The 23,058-nt window shown below is 40.8% G+C and overlaps 1 protein-coding gene across 8 annotated transcripts; it reads right to left on the bottom strand.

Annotated features, from left to right (window-relative positions):
- Positions 1–155: 155 nt before the first annotated feature.
- On the bottom strand, positions 156–22,942 carry usp1 (ubiquitin specific peptidase 1). Of its 8 annotated transcripts, XM_070887074.1 has the most exons (10): positions 22,782–22,834; positions 22,239–22,332; positions 20,450–20,643; positions 18,925–19,054; positions 16,967–17,074; positions 16,343–16,512; positions 12,833–13,590; positions 4,636–4,797; positions 4,035–4,236; positions 156–2,697 (listed from the first exon to the last, which is right to left on the bottom strand). In XM_070887074.1, the coding sequence occupies exons 2-10, from the start codon at positions 22,239–22,241 to the stop codon at positions 1,935–1,937; spliced, it is 2,490 nt and encodes an 829-aa protein (XP_070743175.1). In that variant the 5' UTR covers positions 22,242–22,332; positions 22,782–22,834; the 3' UTR covers positions 156–1,934. The 8 variants fall into 8 exon arrangements, with proteins under 8 accessions (XP_070743175.1, XP_070743179.1, XP_070743178.1 ...); XM_070887078.1 differs by lacking the exons at positions 22,239–22,332; positions 22,782–22,834 and adding an exon at positions 22,884–22,942; XM_070887077.1 differs by lacking the exons at positions 22,239–22,332; positions 22,782–22,834 and adding an exon at positions 22,884–22,911 and having other exon boundaries at positions 20,450–20,621.
- Positions 22,943–23,058: the final 116 nt, after the last annotated feature.

A 23,058-nucleotide genomic window follows, 5' to 3' on the forward strand; every position in this document is an offset into this window, starting at 1 on the left:
TATGGACATTTAATGAAGAGAATCGGGCTCGGTTATAATGGCTGCTGACACTCACCATCTAAGCTCAATTAGGAGAGGTATTGAAGGGTGATTTACACAGAACTGTATCCCAGCAAGGAGTCAATGAGCAGAAAATATATATAGCACAGAGGGCGTGGATTCACGGTTCTGCTTTATTAAAAGGAATTAATTTCCCAACTTACAGTAAAATTGAGGAAAGAAATACAAAGAGCTTGAACTCACTCACATTGCATGCAGATTAATGTTAGTCAATAGGCAGCGTCCTAGGCCAGCTTCAAATCAGAATGAGGTAAACCGCTACCTGCCAATATGCAGACTGCAACCTGTACCCAGTCAAAAGCTTGGCATGATAACACAGGAGTATCAAAGCACTGCATTTCTCCCCTATTGAAATCCTATAACTCACAGAAAAAATATAATGCTGGAAATTAAATAAAAAGTAGAAATGTACCAGATTTATATGGTAATGGCTTATTTGTTTTTAGTCAAAACCAGCTGCTGATCTAATATCCTTTATAATCTGGGAATAGGGCTGCTCTATGGGTAGTTGATGTCCACATTAGAACAGTGATCAGGCCTGGCTCAAATCTAGCAGTGTGTGGAGGATGTATCTTCTGAAAAATAAAGATGACCCAAGGCAGATGATATACAGACATATGTTAGTGCTATACAAGAGTTTCAATTCAAATAAAGGTTATTAAAAGTATACCTCATTGGTCTTTTATGTACAACTTTGAGATACAGGTAATTGCATTTACAAGTTAGAGGGGTGAACTTATAGATTTCCTAAATTATCTTAGAAACTACATACTAAAAGTTATACAATTAAACTTTATACAAATTTACATTACTAGTGTCTATAATACACTGCTTAAGAAAAGAAAACATGCGAGACTATATTCCAGATTTCTTGTACAGTTTGTCTGATAGTCAAACTTGTAGAAGCATTTCTGAAATAACCTTGAATCAAAAAAACCCATCCCTTTAGGGCATGAAGTGTCTATTTATATCAACATCTGCATGATATAGAAAAGAAATTATAAATGAATAATCTGTTACAGGGCAGCTGAATAGAGACCAAAATACAAAAGTAGATGTTATTAGAAACTTCATTGAGTCGATGTGTAGTTTTATAAAAGAGGTAACTCAACAAGAGGTGCCAAGACACAAATCTAGTGGGTTAAAAGGTTGAATTTCCACCCTGCATTTTTAGTCCAACAAAGTCCTAGGTTTATTTTCTGGTCTTAAACCAACATAGCAAAAGGGGTGGGGAAGAATAATCAGTATTCCCACTAACAAATGCCAGGTAGTAACTGGTACCCGATAACAGAATCAGGCTAGGCTGTGATATTCAGTCTAAGTGCACAAATTATGACTGACCAGTGGAGGGCAGCGCCACGAAATACCTGGGGATCTTGTCTCAGAATCAGTAAGAACCTGTAGGAAAAATTGTAAAAGGAATGATATCACTATATTGGGAAGGGAGATAGAGGGGGTTTGGGTCAAAGTTGCAGTAGTGGTTAGCTTTTACTCTTAGCTGGGGGGCATTGTGGATAAATCTACTAAGGTGTTTTACAGGACTCAGCTATGAAAGTTTAAACATCCATGGAGAAAGGCAGTTTTTAAAATCTAGCCCCTGCTATATAGGGAGGCAAGAATTATAAATTTTGCACCCACCATTATTTACAAAAAAAGCCGCTTTTAAATTTAGAGCCTATAATCTGCTTCATACTAAACACAAACTTGGAGGTTTGCTTTATCAGGCTGTTGTGGTAGTGTTTGATTGGTGGTGCATGCAGCTTATAGTAGCAAATCACACAAAAAGGTTCCATGTTTTAAAACCAATGCTCTCTACTAAATATACAACAAGCAGTGAAAGAAAACATCCCATTGTGGAGTTATGTATGCATGTTTTATGGGTTTGCCATTTTCTTGTAAAACAACAGGTATGGGGTTGATGTGCACGAAGTCGATGGAGAAAGTGAGCTGAGAAAATCCTGTTCATCTGTAAGTTTCACCTCAGCATCATCAAACAGCATCCATTTTCCTTCATACTCATGCAGACTACAGCAGCTTGGAGGAACCTGGCTTTCTGGAATGTTCCTCCCAGTAACAGGCTGTTGGCTGTTGTAACAACTTTGGTCTTTAATGCAACAAATATGTTTTTCTCTGAAGTTAGCACTGTCTGATTTCACATTTTTTAATCCAATTCCAAGTTTTTCAGAGTCATTCTTGTTCTTGGAGACATGCAGATCAAACCTGGATATACTTTTTTGGCCACCAAGGAGCCCAACACTTTCTGCATTCTTCTTTGTAGTTTTACCAGTTGTTGCTGTTTGGAAGTTTCCCTTAAGTTTAATTGATATCTCTCCGTCATCATATTCTTGTGGGCACATAGAACATTTTGCCTCTTCCTCACTGAGTGATTCCTGTTTTACACCGTATGCACAGTTCACTGCAGATTCTTCTTTGTGCACCTCCTCCTGACTGCCAAAATCGGTCATTTTTACATAGGCTGTGTAGTGACCACTACTAATACTCACCCCATTGTGCATGACTACAGCAAACAGTTCATAGCAATCATTAGCCTCTCTTGTGCTCCATTCTTCCAGTGAAAGCTTAAGAGGAGTCAGCAAGGGAGTATTCACTTTTGACAGATTGCCATAGGGCTCCAAACTTTAAAAAAAACAAATTTCATAATCAACATAAGAGATCTTGGGCAGCAAGGAAATAGTGATCCTGCTATAACGCTGTTTAAAAAAGGTTTATGTTTACATTCTAAATGTGACATTCATGAACAACTAGTGAACATTTTCAGTGTTCCAGACAAGTGTCAGATAAATTATCGGGTAAATTGTAGCATTTCAAATAATGCACAGTTTGTACACTATTTATAGCAAGGCACTTTTGCTGGAAGCAACACACACTGGTTTTGTTCCCTGCCCACCATGGGTGACTTGCCATTGAGCTTGTATTTTGTCCTAAGTGCTACGTCCTGCCCATCATAGGCAGTCCCTCAAAGCGAGGATGACTTGCTTCCACACCAAAAAGGGATGAGTTCACAGGTGTTTCAATGAAGGACGGAAGATGCCTGTGCTTGGATTTTTTTAACGTGTGGTGGCTGTTGCACACCAGCCACCACACGAGCTTGATAGAGTCAGGTCTTGCATAAGAGACTGGAGACCTGCTCTGCTGCACAGACCTAGTGCGCACACATATCGCAGTGTGGGCTGGCCCGTGCTGCCCCTGGGCCCTCGCCTCTTCTGGGCCCCGAACTCACGCCTCTCCCGGGTCCCGATCACATCCCTCTACAAACTCTTGCCGCTCCTTCGTCCCTCCTGCTGTGCCTGTCCACACTGCAATCAGTAACCTGGCTTCGCAGCCGTGCCCTCTTGCAGCAGCATGCCACCGCACGCTGAGCCCTCCAATGGTCCCGGCCTGCTGATGGTCTTGCAGGCTGGGGCTATGCTGATTTCAGGCACATCCTGAACATACAGGCTAGCAGTGCAATTTCATGTTAATGAACCATGGACATTTCCCTCTCTCCTGCTTATCCCTACACCATCGATGGATAGGGGAACACTTCAGTCAATCGTACTCTCAAAAAACAAAGATATGCAAGAATGGGGAATTACTCTCCTGCAGCTTTTCAGTGCAGAAAGGGAAAAACTAAGAGGGTAAAATGTTTCAGGCATGGGGGAAGGCAGGTGGATTTTTAAAAAATACATCGGGGCTTGCTAGTTAATTGGTACAATCCTGAATGAACTTCTCAATAACAGGTTATAGTACATACATACTGTCTAGCCCAACTAAATAAAATTGCCCCCTAATGTCCCAAAAAGTACTAAACCTGACTTAGTATGAGCTATAGTCATTATTACAACTACCACATTGAATTTTACACATCTTTTTGATCGTAAATTTTGCCATGTCATGATATTTCTCCAGTAAATTTACTATTCTAAATCACTAGAGTTTTTTGCACTTCTAATAACATGAATTTTCATACTTACTCTGAGCTACACGCTGCAAAACACTTCAAGTGGATAGTCACAACTTCTGGCATCTTGTCAAACAACAGGCTGCGTTCAGCTTCTGTGTAATGGTGACAGTTTTCACAGAAATATTTGTCTTCGCCGACTATTCGTTCCACTGAAGCAAACTGAGATATTGCCCACTTCAGTGTTTTTATCTCCATCTTTGGTTCTGGAGAAACTGGAAGAAAATGGCAAGAAACTGTGAGTTCACCCCAGTTTTTCCCCATACCTCAGCCTTTTATCTCCCTCCATACATCAGCCTCACAGCTCTTCTCTCCTGACCTCTAGCACTTCAATGTCTCCATTCGATCTTGGTAACCAGAACTGGATACAGTACTCAAGTGTCATGTGACCAGAGTATTGTACAGTTCACTGCTGGAGAAGCCATTTTTTTTTAAACTTTGCATGGGAGGCAGAGGAACTATTCTCCTCAACCCTTTCCCGAGCCTTCCCTCAAGTGCAGAATTAAAATCACATGCTGCTTCACTACAAAATCCTGCATTACATTTACTGACCCCAAATGTAATAATTTCTCACTTGTTACAATGCGAGTAAAGAAAACTATTTAATTGCTTACTCTCAGAGCCATCTCCTTCCTTTGGGTCGTTTTCTTGAACAGGTACGCTGATATCCTGGAAATTCTCTCTTCGCTCAGAGTAGCACTCGCACTCCAAACACCGTGTTTTCAAAACTAACTGTCCTTGGAACATTCCATCCATCAGCTCAAAGCCAGACAACGCTAAACAAACAAAAGGAACTGTTAAAACCACAAGTTATAGAAAACAGATAATGCAAATGTGAGGAGCCATAACCATTGAAATTAAGGTGTAATTTGTTGCAAATGCCCCATATTTCTACATTTTACAGAAAGGGGATATCTGTACACTTACTTGGGTGTCTGAAGTCTCCTTGTTATATGTTTTGAAACTGCGAGCAAAACTTACGTTTGCTAAGGCATCATGAATAGGGATAATAAATCGTAGGAAACACTCGAGTGCTGTCATCCATCATATGCAGTCCCTCGGAATCGAGAAAGACTTGCTTCCACTCCCAAAATGAGTTCTCTGATGGCTGAACAGTCCAATACGAGAGCCACAGACCCTGTTACAGGTGGGACAAACATTTGTCGAGGGAAGGGGTCGGTGGGGCTGGTTTGCCACGCGTTCCTTCCACTGCCTGCGCTTGACCTCTTCACGCTTTTTGCATTGAGACTCGGAGCTCAGCGCCCTCTCGGATGGACTTTCTCCACCTCGGGCGGTCTTTGGCCAAGGTCTCCCAGGTGTCAGTGGTGATGTCGCACTTTACCGCGAGGCTTTGAGGGTGTCCTTGTAACGTTTCCGCTGCCCACCTTTGACTTGTTTACCATGAAGGAGCTCCGCATAAAGCATTTGCTTAGGGAGTCTCATCTCTGGCATGCGAACTATGTGGCCTGCCCAGCGAAACTGATCGAGTGTGGTCAGTGCTTCAAGACTGGGGATGTTAGCCTGGGCGAGGACACTAATGTTGGTACGCCTGTCCTCCCAGGAGATTTGCAGGATCTTGCAGAGACATCGTTGGTGATATATCTCCAGTGACTTGAGGTGTCTTCTATACATCGTCCATGCCTCAGATCCATACAGGAGGGCGAGTATTGCTACAGCCCTGTAGACCATGAGCTTGGTGGTAGATTTGAGGGCCTGGTCAAACACACTTTTCCTCGAGCGCTGTACAGAATATCAGCCAGCATTTGTACACAGTACAAGGATTGACTGATACAAATCTCTCTATGTCTACAATAAGGCCACAGTTAAGTAGAATACTTCCTCTAAGTTAAGTACAAATCACAAACCATACCCAGCAGAAGTCAGCAGCTTGAGAGAAAAACTGGCACAAACAGTAAAACTAATTACAGCTTCAGCTTTCATTTTATGGTGATCTAGATACAACATTTTACACTGTAGGGTTGCTCACTTTTTGCTGAGGGTCACAATCCTAATCTCCATCTCTATCCCAGCTAAAGCTACACATGGTGCATCTTGTCTGTAGTGGGACATAAATGAGGGAACAGTGGTCCATAGCATGAGTGTCACTATTCATCCAGTTGGAGTCCAACCATCTAACTCAATGATTAAATATATATATTATTCTCAGTCTGCCTGTTTTTGGTGCTGTGATTATGCTGTGCTGACATGACCTACATAGATCTGAGCTCCGACTAGTTGGGAGTACCTGCTTCTGATTGATTGATTGCTGCTAAGCATATGGGGCCCAAGTTTCAGGCCGTGCCTAGAACGGCGCAGCCCCGACCTGGACGCCCGTTTTTTGCGCCACAAAGTGCGCCTAAAAAAACCTTCCAGATTCTCCAGCTCCCTGCAGGTCCTCTGGTCCTCGGCGCGGCATGAGCTGTGGGGGGGGGCTGAGCTAGGTCCCTGCGCTGAAAACAGTGCCGGGACCTCTGCACATGCGCGCTAGAGTGGGCGCCCAAAACACGCAGCCCCTAGCTCTGGCCGAATGGCCTCACTGGGGCTGCGTGCATAAGGCTCCTCCCACGCTCAGCTCCTGCTTCCTCCCGACCCGACTCCCGCCCCCCATCCCCGACCCAACCAACGCTCCCGACCCCCCTGCCCGGACCTGACCTCCCTCTCCCCGCCCCCGACATGAACCGACCCGACCTCCCGCCCCCCACCCCCCGCCGGACCGGCCCCGACCGGCGCTCCCGACCCCGGACCGGACCCGACCCAACACCACCTACCTGTAAATCTAGTGCTGGGGACGGGCCCTGCCTGAAGTCTTGGGCCCGGCCCATTCAGCCTCCCCCCACCCCCCGCCCCGTTCAGCCTCCTAGATCATGAGATTTTTTTTCAAGCACACATTCCAGCGGACAGGTGTGATGCCAACTGCTGCTTACTTTTAAACTGCACTTCAAGCTTTCTTGGAGTAGTTCAAGAAAATGATCAGACAGAGCACAGGTTTTACCTCCACAGCCTCTCACATAATAATCTCCCAACCTCCCTGCAGAAACAGGCCAACCAGGTGGAAATGGGAAATACTACCCAGGATGGCGATGGAAGTGATCTCCTGGTCTATAATTTGACTGAAGTGTTTCTGTGGTGGACAAACTTTTCCAAAGGTAATTTCAGGATTACAATAACGCCCAAGGGAAGGGCTGTGATTTCATACCCAGGGAGATGGACCTATTTCAGTTGCGATCAGAAGATTGAAGCCTTGGGTCTCTGTGACATGGGAGAAGAAACTCGAGACACTTTTAACTTGTATATAGGTCGCAGAAGAGTGAAGCCAAAATGACTGCTGCATTTATTTACCTTGTTCTTTGTCTCTGCTTTCCTGCTGGAGGCTGATTTAGAGAAATGGAGAGCTAGTCTGTGCATGCAGAGTGTAGAGGCAAAGTACAATGCAAGAGATTCTACAATTTTATTTAACGTCACACCTTAAGCATGCATTTAGGAATCAGTTCCAGCAACAGAAGTTAAAACTCAGAAATTAGTTTTGTACACTGGTGCCAGTTTTAGATTAGCACTATAAAGATAGTGAAATTAAACATGGGAGACCCACACATAAGCTGTCAACAGCGCTCACAACATGGAAGGGCTTAGAGATACCAGAGGCGAGCAAAGTAGGAAACAGAGAAATAAAAATAAATTATGTCAACGAAACAGAAAGTCAATGAAGTGAGTGAGCAAGAAAGACAAACCGAAGGGAAGACAAACAGACGTTAACTTTTGCTGTAAGCAACACAAGAGATTGCCTCTTTTTAAAAAAAAAAAGGCCCTAAATCTTGTATCAGCTAAACAGGAGTGGACTAACACCATAAAAAAAAAAGCACTTCATCAGGTGGATTGTGCTGCATACTCAGCCAGATCAGGTAGCTCTGAATCAGCTCCCAAGACTAGGCTGAAGTTTGGGTCATCGGTGCAATGAATGGAGTCTCTACATTGCACACTATCCCTCCCGTTAAGGTCCCTGAACAATTCTAGAGTGAAGGAAATGGGAGTCTCCATTGGAGGACAAAGTTAATTTTCATCTAAAAATATATAATTTGTAAGATCAACGCTGAGGTAGTCCTTTCATTTTCCTTAGATATTCCTTCCTCTTCAAATGCTTATTTTGGCTGTACAGGGTCATTATTACAATAATAAAGCTATTTTACAATTTTAGGTTCATATTGTGCGAGCTGAAAGCTTAAAAAGCTTGAAATAAAAAATGGCTTGGAACCTGAAATTCCACATAAACCAATATAATATTGTGGAAGGGAAATAGCACTCAAAATAATTGTTTCACTAAACTTGGTAAGTGACATTGCAGATGTTTGGGGAAAGATATTATGCCAATAATATAGGTGGAGAAGAAATAATCCTCTGGCTGGCAACAGGTCGGAGAAATTACTGTTTCTGACATGAAGGATCATTTAAATTTTCAGCTAACCAAACACTGATATTAAAGTAATATGTCAACTCAAGTGTTGGGAGTAACTTAATTACTGTAATAATCCTAAAGGACAAAAATAAACACAAACCATTTTAATTGAGGCATTTTGGACTGACTTCTTGCTGTCATCTTGTCATACTTCTGTAAAAAAAAAACTCACCCCACTTCCTTCCTTCTACCTCTCATCATTCATATTGCAAGTAGGAGCAACATTCTATACACATTAATTGGTTAAATAAAAATACTCTTTGGACCTAGCTATTAGCCAATCCAAAGTTAGAATACTGATCTAGTGGCATCACAGATTTACCCAAATCAATTGAACATGCTTTAGGTGTCAAAAAACAGGAATAGGGCTGCAAACCATAGAGGAATGGTGATCTCAAATAAATAAACACAAACATCTCAATCTGCTTTTCTATTTTTCCTACCAAAGTTGATAACTTCACATTTCTCCACATTATATTCCATTTGCCCATTCACTTAACCTGTCGATATCCTCTTGAAGCCTCTTTGCATCCTCCTCACAACTTACAATCCCACCTAGCTTTGTATCATCAACAAACTTGCATATGCTACATTTGGTCCCCTCATCCAAATCATTGATACAGATTGTGATTGGCTGAGGCCCAAGCACCAATCCATGCAGCTCCCCATTAGTTACTGCCTGCCAACCCGAAAATGACCCGTTTATTTCTACTCTCCGTTTTCTGTGTTAACCAATCCTCAATCCAAGCTAGTATATTACCCCCAATCCCATGAGCCGTAATTTTGTTTAATAACCTCTTATGTGGCACCTTATCGAATGCCATCTGAAAATCCAAATACACCACATTCACTGATTCCCCCTTATCTACTCTACTAGTTACAACCTCAAAAAACTAACAGATTTGTCAAACATGATTTCCCTTTCATAAATCCATGTTGACTCTGCCCAATCCTATTATTTTCTAAGTGCCCTGTTACCACATTCTTAATAATAGATTCTAGCATTTGCCCTACGACTGATGTCAGGCTAACTAGTCTATAGTGCCCCGGTTTCTCTCCCTTCTTTCTTAAATACCGGGGTTACATTAACTACCTTCCAATCTGCGCGAACCGTTCTAGAATCTAGGGAATTTTGGAAGATGACAACCAATGCATCCACTATCTCTATAGCCACCTCTTTCAAAACCCTAAGAAGTAGGCCATCAGGTCCAGGGGATTTAATCGGCTTTCAGTCCCATTAATTTCTCCAGTACTATTTTTTTTTACCAATACTAATTTCTTTCAGTTCCTCAATCCCGCTAGACCCTTGGTTCTCCACTATTTCCAGGAGATTTTTTGTGTCTTCTTTGCTATTTTCTTATTCCCCATTATAATTTCTCCTGTCTCAGCCTGTAAGGGACCACATTTACATTCGCTAATCTTTTTCTTTTTACATACCTACAGAAGCTTTTACTGTCGGTTTTTATGTCTCTCGCTAGTTTACTCTCATTCTATTTTCCTATTCTTAATCAATTTCTTGGTCCTCCTTTGCTAAATTCTCGAATCTTCCCAATCCTCAGGCTTAAATGGGCTTTTTGGCAACATTATAAGCCTTTTCCTTTGGTCTAATACTTTAACTTCTCGTTAGCCACGGTTGGCCCGCTTTTCATGTGGGGTTTATGTGCCTTAAAGGAATATATGTTTGTTGTAAATTATATATTCTTTAAATGCTAGCCATTGCTTTTATACCATCATACCTTTTAATGTAGTTTCCCAATCTACCCTTAGCCAACTCGCCCCTCGATACTAGAGTTTGCTTTGTTTAGATTTAAGACCCTAGTTTTAGATTTAACTAAATCACTTTGAAACTCACTATAAAATTCTATCATATTATGCTCACTCTTCCCTAAAGGCCCCTTTATTAAAAGGTATTAATTAGCCCTTCCTCAATGTACAATACTAGATCTAAAATAGCATAAGAACATAACGATTAGGAACAGGAGTAGGCCATCGAGCCCCTCGAGCCTGCTCCGTCATTCAACAAGATCATGGCTGATCTGGCCGTGGACTCAGCTCCACTTACCCGCCCGCTCCCCGTAACCCTTAATTCCCTTATTGGTTAAAAATCTATCTATCTGTGACTTGAATACATTCAATGAGCTAGCCTCAACTGCTTCCTTGGGCAGAGAATTCCACAGATTCACAACCTTCTGGGAGAAGAAATTCCTTCTCAGCTCGGTTTTAAATTGGCTCCCCCATATTTTGAGGCTGTGCCCCCTAGTTCTAGTCACCCCAACCAGTGGAAACAACCTCTCTGCCTCTATCTTGTCTATCCCTTTCATTATTTTAAATGTTTCTATAAGATCACCCCTCATCCTTCTGAACTCCAAAGAGTAAAGACCCAGTCTACTCAATCTATCATCATAAGGTAACCCCCTCATCTCCAGAATCAGCCTAGTGAATCGTCTCTGTACCCCCTCCAAAGCTAGTATATCCTTCCTTAAGTAAGGTGACCAAAACTGCACGCAGTACTCCAGGTGCGGCCTCACCAATACCCTATACAGTTGCAGCAGGACCTCCCTGCTTTTGTACTCCATCCCTCTCGCAATGAAGGCCAACATTCCATTCGCCTTCCTGATTACCTGCTGCACCTGCAAACTAACTTTTTGGGATGCATGCACAAGGACCCCCAGGTCTCTCTGCACCGCAGCATGTTGTAATTTCTCCCCATTCAAATAATAATCCATTTTACTGTTTCCCCCGCTCCCCCCCCCCCCCCAATCTTCTAGTTTCCCACTAACCTTGGCCACCTTATACGCATTGGTTTTTAATTTGATACTCTCCTTTATTTCCTTGGTTATCCACGGCTGGTTATCCCTTCTCTTACCGCCCTTCTTTTTCACTGGAATATATTTTTGTTGAGCACTATGAAAGAGCTCCTTAAAAGTCCTCCATTGTTCCTCAATTGTGCCACCGTTTAGTCTGTGTTTCCAGTCTATTTTAGCCAACTCTGCCCTCATCCCACTGTAGTCACCTTTGTTTAAGCATAGTACACTCGTTTGAGACACTACTTCCTCACCCTCAATCTGTATTACAAATTCAACCATACGGTGATCACTCATTCCGAGAGGATCTTTTACTCGGAGATCGTTTATTATTCCTGTCTCATTACACAGGACCAGATCTAAGATAGCTTGCTCCCTTGTAGGTTCTGTAACATACTGTTCTAAGAAACAATCCCGTATGCATTCTATGAATTCCTCCTCCAGGCTACCCCGTGCGATTTGATTTGACCAATCGATATGTAGGTTAAAATCCCCCAATGATTACTGCCGTTCCTTTTTCACATGCCTCCATTATTCCCTTGATTATTGCCCGCCCCACCGTGAAGTTATTATTTGGGGGCCTATAAACTATGCCCACCAGTGACTTTTTCCCCTTACTATCTCTAATCTCCACCCACAATGATTCAACATTTTGTTCATTAGAGCCAATATCGTCTCTCACAACTGCCCTGATATCTTCCTTTATTAACAGAGCTACCCCACCTCCTTTCCCTATCTATCTGTCTATCTTTCCGAATCGTCAGATACCCCTGTATGTTTAATTCCCAGTCTTGGCCACCCTGCAACCACGTTTCTGTAATGGCCACCAAATCATACCCATTTGTAATGATTTGTGCCGTCAACTCATTTACTTTATTTCGAATGCTGCATGTTCTCTAGTTGGTTCCTCATCATCTTGTATACATTCCATGCATTCATCTTCCACACTATTACTGCATATTTGTTTTGCCCAGTCCACGTGTAGATTAAAGTCCATGATTACTGTATTACCTTTGTTACATGCACCTCTAATTTCCTGATTTATACTGTGCCCTACATTACCACTACTGTCTGGGGGCCTATAAATAACTCCCACCAATGTTTTCTGCCCCTTGCTGTTTCTTAGCTCCACCCAAACTGATTCTACTTCTTGATTTTCTGAGCTAAGATCCTTTCTCTCCACTGTCTTTATCCCATCCTTTATCTGGGCGACCCCTCCTCCTTTTCTCTTCTAAAAGTTAAGTCTCCTGGAATATTTAGTTCCCAACCTTGGTCACTTTGCAACCACATTTCCATAATGGCTATTAGATCAAACCTATTAATTTCTATCTGCTATTTCCTTCCCCAGGATCTTTCTGACTTGCCCTCTTCTAGCTCCACAGATGTTACAACTCGATAGAACCACTGTGAACATAATTGCACAGTACTAAGAATTGGTGCTTATCTGTAATGTGCTGGAATTGAAAGATTTGAGAGTTGAGGTACTGAATGAATCCTGCTTTGCTGCATCAGCTTTAGCTCAAAAGAAAACTTCCTGGAACTTTTAGGCTCACTAACCTGTTTTTCTTGTGCTCTTTTCTTCAGTTTCACACAAATCTCCATTTTTCTCATTGGTGGTTTCTATAGCACACTGAATCTTACAACCTGATTCAGAACAGTAGTTCTTTGTTGAACTGTCCTCATTTGCAGCTTCTGTACAACTTGGCTGATTTCCATTTGCTTCATCATTTTTTCTTGGTCCTTTCGTGCCCAGATTTGATGTTAGTTTCCCAAGACTACAGAATTTTGAAAGAATACTTGGCTGGTTCTCTGCAGGTTTCAGCCATCTTAACCCAAGTCGTGTTTTCTTCTGGGCAATTGAGCGTGCAGTACCATTTTCAGATACACTCTTAGTATCGGTATCAGGTTCTTGTTCAATAGTGTCCCCAGAAGGTTTTCTCTTGCCTCTTGTTTGCCGTTTCTCTTCTGTTTTTTTCAGATCCTTGGGCAATTTAGATTTTTTCATGGCATTGCCAGCTTGTGTATCACTTTTTCTTTTCCCATTTTTCTTTTTCTTCAGCATTTCCTCTTTCTCCAGATCAGGCATTTCACATTTGCCTTGCGCAGCATCATTTCCGTCTTGGTTATTGGTGCAAAAATTCTCTGTCGGCTCATTTATTTTAGTCTCCACAGTTGTTTCAGGGTCGACGACATTTTCTTCAACAGATGCACTTTTCTTTAACAACTGGCAAGCTTCCAGGATGTATCCCAAAATACACTGCAACACTTCCTGCGCATCATGCTGCAGATAGCCATCATACATTGGATTCAGCTCTCTAAAATACAAGTGGACAGTTTATATATTATTCCATTCAAATGTCATTTCATTTTATTTGTGCTGCAACAGGATTCTTTACTGCTTGTGCTGGTGTTAATACATTGCAAATACAGTTCAAATCTCAGTCATACTGGAGTAGAATGGACCCTTATTGTAATGTCAGTCATGTGATCCAAATTAATAGCATTGCAGAGGGATACCGCATTACATCAAGCTATGGTCAGTGTTTCTAGAAGGATTACAGTCCTCAATAAAAAAGAAAAAAAGATAAGGTCCTAGAATTAGCATATTTAAAAATGATATTCATTCCTAATTATCATCCCCTCATTTTTAAAATTAAAATGCAAACATTAAAAATACAAAGCTTTTTTGATTTGGCTGAGTAGAAGCTTTGGCGTTTTTCCTAGTGCATGCAACCCCTTTCGTGTTGCACCATCTTATGCCAGCTTGTTACTTTGGGGCTGGGCTGGGCAGACCCCTCTGGAGCTCCAGTCTTGCTGATTATGTCTTTTTTGGTTCCGAATTCTTAACTGACTTTCCACCCATCCTTACAACAACTTGACCAAAGAAAATAATTATACAACCATGTGGTCCTGAATCAGCCAAAGAGAAAACCAGCTTGGTAGAAGAATTTGGGTTGGGAAAAACAATGGTTCTTTCCAACTCACCTGCCCAGTGTTATTTGGCTGCTCACATGCTTCCTCACCCAGCAATCCTACCAACTATTCCTATATTACCACACTCTCATCCCATTCTTCAGATGAAGCGCCTCTACTCTTCCTGAACCCCAAACCTTGTATCCTCCCAGCTACAGCCTAGGTCACTCTTAGCCTGACCCTCAGCCCCACTTCCTATATCAACTACCTATATTTTAGCATTTCTCAACCTCGTCCAGTTTCATACAAGCACTACACTGTAGAAAGGGAAAAGATGGGTAAGTACATCATTGAAAGGAATATGTGCAGAGCCACACAGACATACCGAAGAGAGGAGTCAGATGAGAGGAAGCTTAGAGAGAAAGAAATAATGAGCAAGAATCATACAGAAAGAGAAAAACAAAGAACTGCAGTGGGGAAAGAAAAGCAGAGTTAGTTACATGTCCGTTGTAGTCCATGAGAAATGTCACAGAAGAACTATACTATCATGCACTGTATTGAACAGTATAATGCTATTAGAAAACAGTGCATCCTTTGATTCACCGCAGGAGATTTTTATTAATTCTGCTTGTTGTATTCCACCTGGTCCATAGATTTTTTTTTAAAGACAAGTTTATATATAAATTTTAAGGTGGCTCAGCAAACTTCTGCAGTGTGCAAGAGACACAGAAGAAGAGGGCCAGGTTCTATTCCTGATCTATGATATTCATGATCTCAGCTGGGGTGGCAGGAGGGTTACTACGATTGGCTTCAGTGCTTCTGGGTTAGGTGGAAAAAAAACTGCATTCTAGCAACCTTTCAACCCTTGTTGGGTGTTGGATAAGCACAGGATTGGGTGAGGCTGTGATTTCCCCTGAACAGCAGATGAATAATAGCTACTTGAGCAAAGTACTATAGGGTGCTCATGGAATTGCACTCCATTGAGGAGTAACTGGCTTCAGGTTTCTTTTTCGGGTGTGAGGGGGGAGGGCAGGGTTAAATTGTGGAAAAGGGAAATTTTAAGTGAACCCCATGACTGCTGGCCTCCCTCATGCATTTCCAATGCTGGGTACTGGAGTAGCATTTCTCAGTGCTCAAAGGTGAGTGCCAGTATCTCGAAACAAGTGCTGAAAAATCACACTTCAGTGTCCCCTTGGAAATAACAAACATGGCAGTTCCAGGTAGTGTGCAAACATATATAAGTTTATTAGGGGTAAGCATTGAGAGGAAGAGGAAGATTAAGAAACTATGTTTTGAACAAGTTTTCAAAGATAAAGCCTTATCTCAGAATATTCCGTCAATTTTTGTACTAATAATATGGTTGTTCTTTATGTAATGCTGTTAAGTAAAACAGAACTTTGCACAGTTCATCAACATAACTTGTAATGTGGTTCATACAGACAAGGAAGAGCCAGAGTTCAATTTCTGGTCTGAGCTAACTTACTCCATCTCAATTCTAGCAACAATGGGATAAGTGGAACAATGGCCTGATTGGAGGAAAAGGAGAAACCAGGGTTCCTATTCTTCATGATATATATTGTGTATCCTCTGCTGGAAGTGCACTCGTGGGATAACAGAAGAGGGCAGATTGACACTTTTTAGGTTCACAGATGAAGAATGGGCACTTTAGCAAGTTATTAATGGCTACCACTGCTCATGGAGCCATATTGTAGTATGAGTCATCACCTTCAGAAGTGGTACAAGGGAGGAAAAAGAAATGTATAAAACTACCTCAAATTTTTCAGCTAAAATAGATTTTTGGGACTTTCTATTATAATAGCGGCGCATCGCTAAAGCCACTTTACCACATGTAGGTAAGAAAATCTCTTCTGTATGAATAAATGTTCTATAATGTCTAATTGCCCTGGCTAGGATTCTGGTGTTCAGATAGATAATGGCAGACAAAGTGCTCAATAATGATTGTGCAGGGGTATCCAGAGTCTGAATTTTCAGTTCACAGCTAATCATTCAATACATCTGTATTGTTCAGAAGTGCCTTAAGCAAGATTCTTCAACAGCAAAATCTAATATCTGGATTCTGTCACTAAATCTTATTTCCCCCCCTCTTCCGCAAAGTGGTTATCAAAAATTTCAAATATGCATTTAAAAACTTACTTCAGTGTACCCATCAGTCTCTTAGGCTGAGTAGCAAGTTCCACCTCTGTGTAATTCTCTGCATTCAGAAGATAGCTGGCTTGTATCTGTTCCATTGATACAATCAAACTGTGCAAGTTACAGATCAGCTCTAAACAGATTGGCAATTCCTCTTGACCATTTAATATGTCCTATAGTGCAGAAGCAGTCACAAATCAGTACTATACTTCAAATTTTAGTTGGCTAAAATCTGTCAATCCAGCAACTGGCAGGATATATTTGATCAGGATTAATTGCTGTTCTACACTGGTAATTTCCCTTTAAAAAGAAAAATTGGCTCATTATTTAAGAAAAAAAATAAGGTTTCAACTTTTTAATCATCATTGTTAAGTGGCCATAATTGTCTCTTACTTTGCTGGAAGTCTCTATTTACATTGTTTCTCCTATTGTTCAATGGTTGAAGATATCACCCAGTGTGATGTGGTGCTGAGTCATAGGTCAGAAAGGTACTCTGTTCAATCTCATGTGTGCTGCTGGCTGAAATCTGCTAAGAGTATTACAAATAGCTCTTCCGAGAGACAAAATTACCCTAATAGCCGGGAAATAAACGTAATCATTTGTAAGTGTATTTTTATTCCTGATTACCTGGTATTTTTTGGGGTCCTCTTCACTCTTTAGTATCTCTTGTTTCTTGGAGATTATGTCAGACATGCATTTCATCCCAGTTTTAAATCCAGGGCAATAATACAACACCTAATCGTTTTTAAAAAAAAAAATATTGTAACAAAATTTGACCATAGTCTGTATTTTCACAGGGACCACTTTTTCAGCATAAATTTGCTGATCATCAACTGCTCAATAGAAATCATATAATACAGCACAGAAACAGGCTATTTAGTTCATCAAGTCTGTGCCAAAGTCTTATCAACTCTGCTTCAATAAAGAAAAATATTTGCATTTATACAGCGCCTTCAGGATGCCCCAAAGCGCTTTACAGCCAACTAATTACTATTTGAAGTGTAGTCACTGTTGTAATATAGGAAATGCGGCAGCCAATTTGTGCACAGAAAGGTCCCACAAATAGCAATGACCAGATAATCTGTTTTTAATTGACATTGGTTGAGGGGTAAATATTGGCCAGGACATCGGGGAGAACTCCCCTGCTCTTCAAAATAATGCCACGGCATCTTTTACATCCAACTGAGCCACAGCTGACACTAACAGCCTGTGGCAAAATGTAACAATCTTCTCCAATAATGTATTTTCTAACCTCCCCTTAATGCCTTTTGGGATTATTTTAAAGTGGTGCCTTGTTATTATCTCATCAATCGGGGAAAATCGATAACTGTTTGGTTTTTTTTGGTGGTAGGTGCATGGTCAAGGGGAATATTGAAAATAGAAACACATACCGTCAGTTTTCAATGTTTTAAAAAACAAAGCGTGTTTAAATGTAACTAAATGGTAATGCAGATTCTTAGCTTCAAAATTTACCCAAACAAGGTGCATCTCATGAATCGGTCATTCAGCTCTTCTTTCTGGCTGAATTGCAGTTCTTTGTTTCTCTGCTTGTCCATACACTTAGTCCGGCAAAGATCAAAACAGAAGCACCACTATTACCTTGTTACATTTCTCAGAAGTGTCTCGAAGCACTTCAGAACAATTAATTACTATGAAATACAGTGACTAATGGAAGTAAATGCAGCAGCCATGTTGGGTACAAGATCCCATAAAAAGCAATGAGATGCATGACCCTAAGAATTTAGGGACGACAAAGGCCATTCACTTCTGTTACCCGGGTATCGTTTCAGAACCAAATCTGACCATTTTCACCTAACCCATATCCATTTTAGTGTCAAATACTGATCAGGATTTCAACAATGTTGGGTTTTTAAAATCAAAAAAGCACATGTTTTTGAGGCTGACATACCAGTTTATAAATACATACGCAAGTGTTGCCCTTATGAAGATAAGAGGACTGCTTCTAGAAGTGCAACATAGCCACTGTAGTACTTCAAAAACAAGTGAAGTACAGGAAAAATAACTGAGCGGAACAATGTAAACAGAAGCAAAAGTTATAGTATTCAAAAACAGATGAAACAGCACCACATAACTCGTGGTAGGTATATTTTATACCAGTGGATTTAAATGCCTAACACAAGAAAGCCTGGTTAACTCTACACTTTGTGCACGATTGCAAACTGAATTGGGACAGGCTGGAATGAACAGAAGGTCTTTTCCTGTCCTTCATTGTTTGTATGCTTAAAAAAAAATACCATCAGGATAAATGGAGAAACTGAACATCTTACATTTAAGCAGAATTATATGTCCATGTGTAATTGTACGAGTTAGAATGTCTGATATACTAGAGGGAATGATACTCCCTGCTTGGGGCTAGCCAATCTAATTTAAATGAACAGGTGACTTTAAAAAATACATTATATATGCAAATTTTAAAAAGTAACAATTGACAAGTCTATTTCAGAATAGATGCTCCCAAATTCATGTTACAAAATCAGAAAATTAAGAGTAATGTAATTTGATTACATGTACTAGTGAAGACAATTCAAGGAATTAACACCACCTCTAACATCAATCTACTTTACCTGAAGTACACTATTGAGGTAACATGTATTTCCCAGGTTGTTCAAGCCCACAAAAGGTAGAAGCTCCTCCTTCTTTTCATATCCAATTGCAGAAGATATCAACGGGGCTCCAGAAACAACCTTGTCACATCTATTTTAGGGATGGGGAGAGGGTGGGGGGTAGCCACATTACCAGTACAATAATTAATAATTCATCAAACAAAAAAAAAATATGCAGAACTTTCTTACCTAACAACTATTTTTGTCAGAAAAATATTACAGAAAATTAATGGGGAAGGAAACTAAGCCAGTGTACATTTTGTTCAAAATTCTTTCTTGACCCCTTTGCCTATTTATAAAGCAACCGTGTGAAAATAAGGTACCAGGTAGATAGGCCACAAATGTGTAGATTTATTAACCTTTCCTTTTCTGCTCGAACACACTACTTCAGGTTTCAGCTCGGAAACAGCTCAGCAACTTCCTTTGGTGGTAATTTTTCTGGTCCTGGAAGCAACCCAGCCAGGCAACTTAAGTACTGGATGAGCAGTGTTCCATCAGAGGCACCAATTACCCTGATTTGTTCCTTCCCTCCATTCTTTGCCCACCACCACCACCACCACCACCACCACCCCCCCCCAGGTTACCTATTGTTATAATATACATAATGCTATACTGGCACCCGGTCCCAGCTGGGCTTGCTATGTTTTGTACGCATTTCAGCTTGCATACGGTCATATCCATATGTATAATTCATCTAATGTTAAGCAATTTTGAGGTCGTGATTCACAAAAGATCAAATAATGTGATACTGTATTTGAAGTGCCAACAATAACTTGGATGGTGAAGATCAGATGATTTTATGTGAACATTTTAATTTAATTTCACTGTAATAAGGATTTTTTTAAGTTATTTTGGAATTTTTTTATCTTCAAAATTGAATCACAAGCAATTGCTGCTTCAATTTTTGGCACACTAGCCAACATTTAAGTAAACAAGTCACTAGATGAGCATTGCATGTAATATTGAATGTCAGAGAACATTTTGAGACAGGAGTTGGAGGATCAGGAACAATGTAGTAAATGGCTTCAAAACAGTCAGTGTTTGCAGGTGTTTATAAGGAAAGTTCCCTTATTGTTATAGTACATATGTTAGAATTTTGTCCGGTCCAATAAGAATATACATTGGGCAGACTTGTATGTATTTATTTCTTGGCTATTCAAGGATTCCCCCCACTCCACCTTCCTAATACTCTCCATTCAGTTTAGTCTTGTAGGGAACCATCAACGGCATGGAATTCCAACAAGCATCAACAGTATCAAAATGCTAACCATACTTCCTCTGACAAAAGAGCAGGAATACTTTTTTTTTTTAAATACTGTATTAAATAAAAGGCATAACAACGTACAAGCCAGAAAGCATATTTATGATGCAGTCTCATGTTCAATGTATATCAATTTTGCAGCACCTTATTAAAACACATATTGGCACAACAGTGTGATCATCACACTCAACTTTGCAGAATTTATTGGACTATCATGCAACATACTTATCCAGCCTTTTTGGCTCTGAAGGATTTTGTTCATTTTCTTGCTTCTCAGTAAAATCAAGTGCTCGTTTGGCTTCCTTTTTTTGAAAGAATTTAAGGGAAAGTCGTTTCCTTTTGGTAGGGCTTCCCTTTCCATTACTCTCATTCTGCACAAGGCCAGGCATCCTCTTCACTAGTAAACAGAAACAGAAACTCTGTGGATTGAAATAAGACTATTCACAGCTATAATTTCTAGCATATGGATTTACTACAAGAGTTGTATTCCTCTTTAAAAGCAGTTAGAAATCTCTGCTCAGTTGCATCATGAAACCAATGCTAAACTTAAATTATGAAACCATATTGTCAACTGAATATACATTATATATATATATGTTGAATTTACATAGGAACCAGAACCCAACCGAGTGCCATGCATGAACTGGAAAACAAACATGTAGAACCCATCACTGCCAATAGGAAAAACCAGGGCTATGTCATGACTAGCTTAATGACAAGTACTTTCAGAAGTGCAGCAGAAGAATAATTTGCTTACAGAATTTCCACTGAAAAAAATCAACGCAAGAGTATTTTTGTTCAAGAAGTCAGTTGAAGCTAGTTTGTGATGACACTCAAATTATGACATCATAATTATCAAACTTTATAATTGACCCCTGGCATTTCCCCACGTAAATGGGTAAATAAAGGATGGATAATTACTTTCATTAATCAGCTGAATAAACTATTTGCCTGTGGCATGCCTTGACATATCTACTTAATAAAATACTCAATTCAAATTGAAGATTTTCAGTTTCTGTAACCCCAGAAAGTAATTCAGAGCTGCTTAATTATAAAATTTGGCAGTGATATCATACAATTTCCACTACTATTTCCCAGTGGAATGTTTTCTTATTAAAACAGTTCTAAATTACAGATCAAAATGTTTATGAATCTATGATTTTAGCTTTAACTACACACCATATAGAGCAATTTCAAATCATTTAAAACTAATTTTAAAACATGAAATGATACTAAGGGCATGCAGCTTGTACTTTGCTTTCTTTTAGATAAGAACGAGATTTATTATGAACAAGTGACAATAATTTCTATGAGACAGTAACAGGCAATGCCTACACGCAAGAAATTAAGAGATGCTAATGTTAATTTCACATGAATGTAATGATATCAAACACATCTACCAAATATATCTATTTTAAATAGAAACACCAGAAGCATGCTTGACCAGGATAATGTCCAGGATAATGAGCAAGTAGGGGGTGTGGCATGAATGAAGGTTCAGTGAGAGATGGGTGGCGGCAAAAGCGGAGGCAGCTCACGTTAGAGATGGAAATAAGTGCTCTTCGTGATGGAGAGAATGAGGTCAGAAAGTCAGGCCACTGGAGATGTGAACACTCTGCTCAGCCAAACAGTGGCCAGAGTCCATGGCAATGTTCAACGACGATGGCTTTGGTCTTCCCACCTGATGTGGTAGAGGAAGTTAAGACTCATCTAAGACTGGATGTTGGACGGACAAGAGGCAGCAGAGAGGCAATGGAAGGGTCGAGAGGTAGAGTTGGTTGTCATCGGCATACATGTGGAAGCTGATCCTATGTCTGCAGATTTTGCCATAAAGGGCAGCATATACATTAGGAAGAGGAGGGACTAGGAATTTATCCTTTGGAGACTCCAAGTGACAATTCAGGGATAGAAAAGAGTCATTGCTAGAGATGCTCCATCTACGATCAGAAAGTTACAAGTGGTATTTTTCAAACTAAGTTAGATGAGGTAACATTTTAAAACAGGTTTGTCATACCATGTAATACACAATTATTCTGCTGCTAAAGTGCTGTTGTTTCAATTGATCAACCCTTTAACGTCACACTTGCTGTAAATCTTACATATAATCACTACATGTAAAATAGAACACAAGGGTTAGTGACTCATAAAAAACAAACCACTTGTGATGCCCCAGCTCAAGCCTACGAATTATGTACATTGTAAACTACATTCTATCTCTCAACGTGTATTTTACATTTACACATAAACAAGGAGAGATTAACTTTTCCCATTCTCCCTTGAGTTCACTCATTTCCTCCCTCTCCTTTCACTCATTCCCATCTCTCCTTCCCTCCCTCTCTCCAGTCTTCACTCATTCCCTCTTTCATTCTCTCCCTACCTTTCTCCCCGATTCCCTTTCACGTTCCCTCCTCCTCCTCACTCCTCTTTCCCTCTCTCTCTCCCCTTTCATTCCCTCTCTCCCTCCCTTTACTCATTCCCTCTCTCCTTTAGCGACGGACGGCCTGAGCCCCGCGTGCACACCATTCGCCGACTCGGAGTCGCCCCAGGACCAGCACACCTCCCGCACCATGTGGCCGCACCGCGCCGCCGGAGGTCTGGGAGCTTGGGGGGGCTCGCTAACCCGAGGTCCGGGGTCTCGGGGCCGGATCCGTGCACTCACCCGCTTAGCAACGGAGCTTGGCGCCCTTTCCAGCGCTAGGACCTAGCGAGCCGTTTGCAGAGAACGCCTGCCTCATCTTTTAATTCTATAAAAACGTTATTACAATTCAAATGGACAAAGATTAGCAAATAAACGAAGTGTTTAATGGCCATTCGTGTTTATTACTTTAGCGATT

Source organism: Pristiophorus japonicus, chromosome 8 (assembly GCF_044704955.1).
Source record: "Pristiophorus japonicus isolate sPriJap1 chromosome 8, sPriJap1.hap1, whole genome shotgun sequence".
NCBI classification, from domain to species: Eukaryota; Metazoa; Chordata; class Chondrichthyes; family Pristiophoridae; genus Pristiophorus; species Pristiophorus japonicus.

Bases quoted from the DNA above. Each gene is read 5' to 3' on its own strand.
- usp1 (XM_070887072.1), bottom strand. From the start codon at position 22,793: ATGGTGCGGGAGGTGTGCTGGTCCTGGGGCGACTCCGAGTCGGCGAAT. The intron at 19,055-20,449 runs GTATGTTGCATG...TCCCTAAAATAG, and splicing joins GAGCCAAAAAGGCTGGATAA to ATGTGACAAGGTTGTTTCTG. The intron at 4,237-4,635 runs GTAAGCAATTAA...ATTTTCTTCCAG, and splicing joins GGAAGGAGATGGCTCTGAGA to TTTCTCCAGAACCAAAGATG.